Here is a 4,179-nt window from a genome sequence, read left to right on the forward strand (position 1 = left end):
GGTTTCAGTCGACTTCTTTTCAGCCATGGGTGCCAGTCGACTTTCAGTCTATTGGATTATATTCTATGTGCATTTGTCAGTCATTTCTCAAATGCTTCAACTTTTTTCTTCCAATAGATAACGAAAGATGGAACGCTGCCAAATACTTCTTTGGCTTCTCAGATCTCTTCTCTCTCGCATTTCAGTCGACTTCGTAATTTTATTTTCAATTTTGACAGATGATATCAGGCGGTTACATGTCGGTTGCACACGCCGGTTGTATGTAGCAATTCTCAGATTTGGGTGTACATCTAGTGAAAAAATTATAGGATATATGTTGCTTTGATCTATTCATTTATTCACTTTAATCGATCTTATCCTTCTAATAGTATTGATATTTTAAATTAAATTATGTCATGTAAACAGTATCTAATGTAGATGTTTGAGAATAGAAAACATACTTGGTAATATTTTTATAGAATGCAAGCCAAATTATTATTTTTTTATATTGAGGTGGACAGTTCGAATCTAATTCTTCTATTTAGATACCAAACTTTATACCATATAATCCAAATGACCTTGACGCAGGCCAAACTACCGAACCAATATCACATGCCTAAACCTTTAACTTTTAAAATACATAAGCAAAACTCTTTATTCAAAAAATAAAAATAAAAAAAGAAGCAAAACTATAGTGTTGATCTTCTTTTAACTGACACGGGATGATCAGCAAACTATCATTTTCGATATCAAGCACATCCTCAACGCATGACGTTTCAATTGCCTAAGGCATCGCTTGCCTAAATTGTACTCTCGAAGTCTCGACAGATTGGATGGATGTCTCTGTTCCTCTTTGTTGTTGTTTTTCTTTATTGGTTTGTATATTTGACACAACGGAGTAGAAGATAGAAAGACTGCGAATTAAAACTCGCACCAACGCAAAGATCAGACCAACTCAGAGACATACAGAGTCACAGACATACCAATCTCCGAGGATGTACGGGAAAGCCACGCTTTCTCTCGTTTTCGTTCTCCTCCTCCTATTCTCGTACTCCATCTTCATGGGGACCGTCGATTTTAGATCCTACTTCTTTCCTCTGCTGCAGTCACCCGCTGGTGCGCGCCCACTCTGTGCACCCAACCCGCCTCTCCGGGTCTACATGTACGATCTCCCTCGCAGGTTCAACGTGGGCATGCTGAACCGCCGGAACCCGGACCAGACCCCTGTGACGGGCGGTAATTGGCCGCCTTGGCCCAAGAACTCTGGCCTGAAAAGGCAGCACAGCGTGGAGTACTGGATGATGGGCTCGCTTTTGTATGAAGGAGACGGTGCCGAGGAGAGAGAGGCGGTTAGGGTTTCGGATCCGGAAATGGCTGACATATTCTTCGTGCCGTTTTTCTCTTCGTTGAGCTTCAATACCCACGGGCATGTAATGACGGATCCGGATACCGAGAAAGATCACCAATTGCAGGCACGTGATCGGTTTGATTGAGGTTACTTATTTTTGGGTAAATATTTGTGTTAGCTACTGATCTAAGTTTTGGAGAATTCGAAAAATGGGCATTGAGTTTTATCGTTAATAGTATTGAATCGGTTGCTTTTGCTTAGTTCTTGAGTGGTTATATAACTTTCTAATGATCTCTATTATGTACCAAAATGAAGGAAAGGAGTCTGTGGGGAGAAAACCCTATGATATATAGCGGTATAGCGCAATCATTTGGTAGATTTTACTTTATAATTTTTTCTTTTTTTGTGTGTCTTCTTTTGGTCGAGCTAAGCTTGATTGTATAACACTTGAAATCATTTGCTCAATTTGCTAAAGTACTGATCTGAGCAGTGTGCTCAAGTTGCTAAATCTCTTGGACACTGAAAAAAATTGCCAACGTTTGTAGCATTATATTCTTGGATGAAATAAAAGTAGCTCATTTTAGATTATATGGATAGATCAGGTGATTTTTATGCAAAATTTGGATCCCCCCCTTCCAAGTCATTTATCAGAACTGACATATTGAACCGGTTGTGTGTGATCAGGAACCCACAAGTTGTATCATGTGTATCTTTGTTTACAGTTCAATATTTTTCAAATGCTACCCCCTTTTGAAGTTATGTATTTTTGTTTACAGTTCAGTATGGGTTCCTTCTGATTTCAGATTGATTTACTGAAATTCTTGCGGCAATCCAAGTACTGGCAACGGTCTGGAGGCAGAGACCATGTGATTCCTATGACACATCCCAATGCATTCAGATTTCTGCGAGAACAAGTAAATGCATCTATTCAGATTGTTGTAGATTTTGGACGCTACCCTAGAACAATGTCAAATATAAGCAAAGATGTGGTGGCCCCATATGTGCATGTTGTGGATTCATTTACTGACGATGACACTACAGAACCGTTTGAATCACGTACAACACTTCTTTTCTTCCGTGGGAGGACATACAGGAAAGATGTGCGTCAGGCTGAATCTTGTTTGCATGAAAGACAATGTCTAGTTCTTAATCTTTACAAAAATTTACTTAATTAGCATAAATATTGTCATGCTGCAGGAAGGAATTGTTCGTGTTAAATTGGCAAAGATATTGGCTGGTTATGATGATGTTCATTATGAGCGAAGTGTCGCGACAGGTGAAAATATAAAAGTGGTATGTGGTGCTAACCTATGAATGATATTTTGTTTGCATATATTGGTCATAGAATTTGGATATTGCACATTATTTCTGTCCATAAGAGATCACCAGTTGTAATGTCCTCATCAGTCAATGCTTCTTCCTGACAGTAGAAAGATGTAGTGATTTTGTGAAGAGTATTTTTATTTTTATTTATTTGTCATTGTAATCATGAATTTAGCCCAACTTCCTGATACATAGCTTAGTTCTTATAACTACTCTCTGAATATCTGGATACATGTTGCTAGATGGATAATATAGCATCGCATATTGTTTGCGGCATTTGATATCTAACCTTGACCATGGAAATTCCTCAACTTAATTGCTTACTTTCCTGTCTCCCTTATTCCTTTATTCTTCTGCTGTACCAGTCTTCGCAAGGAATGCGCTCGTCAAAGTTTTGTCTGCATCCTGCCGGTGACACGCCTTCATCTTGTCGCCTGTTTGATGCCATTGTGAGCCACTGTGTTCCTGTCATCGTAAGTGATCAAATTGAGCTCCCGTTCGAGGATGAAATTGACTATGCCCAATTCTCAATATTCTTCTCTTTCAAAGAGGCATTGAAACCTGGCTACATGGTTAATGAGCTTCGGAATTTTCCAAAAGGGAGATGGATTGAAATGTGGAAGCGGCTTAAGAACATCTCCCATCATTATGAATTCCAGTACCCCCCAAATAAAGAAGATGCTGTCAATATGCTATGGAGGCAGGTAAAACACAAGCTTCCTGGAGTCAAACTTGCTGTACGTAGAAGCCAGAGGTTGAAAGTCCCAGACTGGTGGCGGAGGAGAAGATGATTTCAGGAGCCAGCTTTTGTGATTTTGTATATCCATAGTCATTTCATCATTTATAATGATTACTTTCAAAGGGAAAGAACCAAAGCTAGTTACAAACCACAATCGGTCAGTTAAATCTAGAGGTTGAGGACATGTTCTTCTTGTGGTTTGGTTTTTGGCTCCGTTCACACACTACACTGAATGACACGCTCCTCAGTCCACATATTTTGGTGACATTCTTTGTATTTCTTTGTGTTGAAGAAAAAATTGAAGAGCTTGGGTTGGCGCTGGTGTTTCTGACTTTAAAGAGCGCAGAAGTTGGTTCCTAATATGTAATCAGAAGAATTGTTTGTACATTTGCAGACTCGGATTAGGTGGTTTCACAGAAAATAGAGGGTCTTTGACTTGATTTATTGCGTGGCTTTCGTTTTGTGGTAATGGACGAGCATGGGCTCGATAGAAATGCTACATACATGGAATTTAACGTAATCTGAGGAAACTACGCTTTTTTTTTTTTTTTTTTTTTTGAGGCTATCACAACGCGTATCAGCTTTATTACCAGGCGTTCTTAAAAGGGATGAAGATTTATGTTTCTTCAATTGACCTGCAAATATATCATTTCCTCCTTCCTGCAAAACTGGATGAAAGTGGAAAAATATGATGTGCTACGGATACAAGTAATTCACTGAAAAGTTCATTAGGTCATGTTTGTGGGGTTGTGGTACGAGTCGTAAGAAGTGTTTGAATAACCTTAAAAGT

At 39.0% G+C, this 4,179-nt stretch overlaps 1 protein-coding gene across 1 annotated transcript; it reads left to right on the forward strand.

The window, feature by feature from the left end:
- Window positions 1-727: 727 nt before the first annotated feature.
- LOC121257346 (probable arabinosyltransferase ARAD1) lies at window positions 728-3,833 on the forward strand. Its single transcript, XM_041158316.1, has 4 exons — window positions 728-1,451; window positions 2,131-2,427; window positions 2,525-2,620; window positions 3,016-3,833. The coding sequence occupies exons 1-4, from the start codon at window positions 975-977 to the stop codon at window positions 3,439-3,441; spliced, it is 1,296 nt and encodes a 431-aa protein (XP_041014250.1). The 5' UTR covers window positions 728-974; the 3' UTR covers window positions 3,442-3,833.
- The last annotated feature ends 346 nt before the right edge of the window (window positions 3,834-4,179 follow it).

Source organism: Juglans microcarpa x Juglans regia, chromosome 3S (assembly GCF_004785595.1).
Source record: "Juglans microcarpa x Juglans regia isolate MS1-56 chromosome 3S, Jm3101_v1.0, whole genome shotgun sequence".
Lineage (NCBI taxonomy): Eukaryota > Viridiplantae > Streptophyta > Magnoliopsida > Fagales > Juglandaceae > Juglans > Juglans microcarpa x Juglans regia.

What these genes read in the sequence shown, in the direction of transcription:
- LOC121257346 (XM_041158316.1), top strand. Translation starts at nt 975, where the DNA reads ATGTACGGGAAAGCCACGCTTTCTCTCGTTTTCGTTCTCCTCCTCCTA. An exon ending in GGAGGACATACAGGAAAGAT is followed by an intron (nt 2,428 to 2,524) that starts GTGCGTCAGGCT and finishes GTCATGCTGCAG; the next exon opens with GAAGGAATTGTTCGTGTTAA. An exon ending in CAGGTGAAAATATAAAAGTG is followed by an intron (nt 2,621 to 3,015) that starts GTATGTGGTGCT and finishes CTGCTGTACCAG; the next exon opens with TCTTCGCAAGGAATGCGCTC.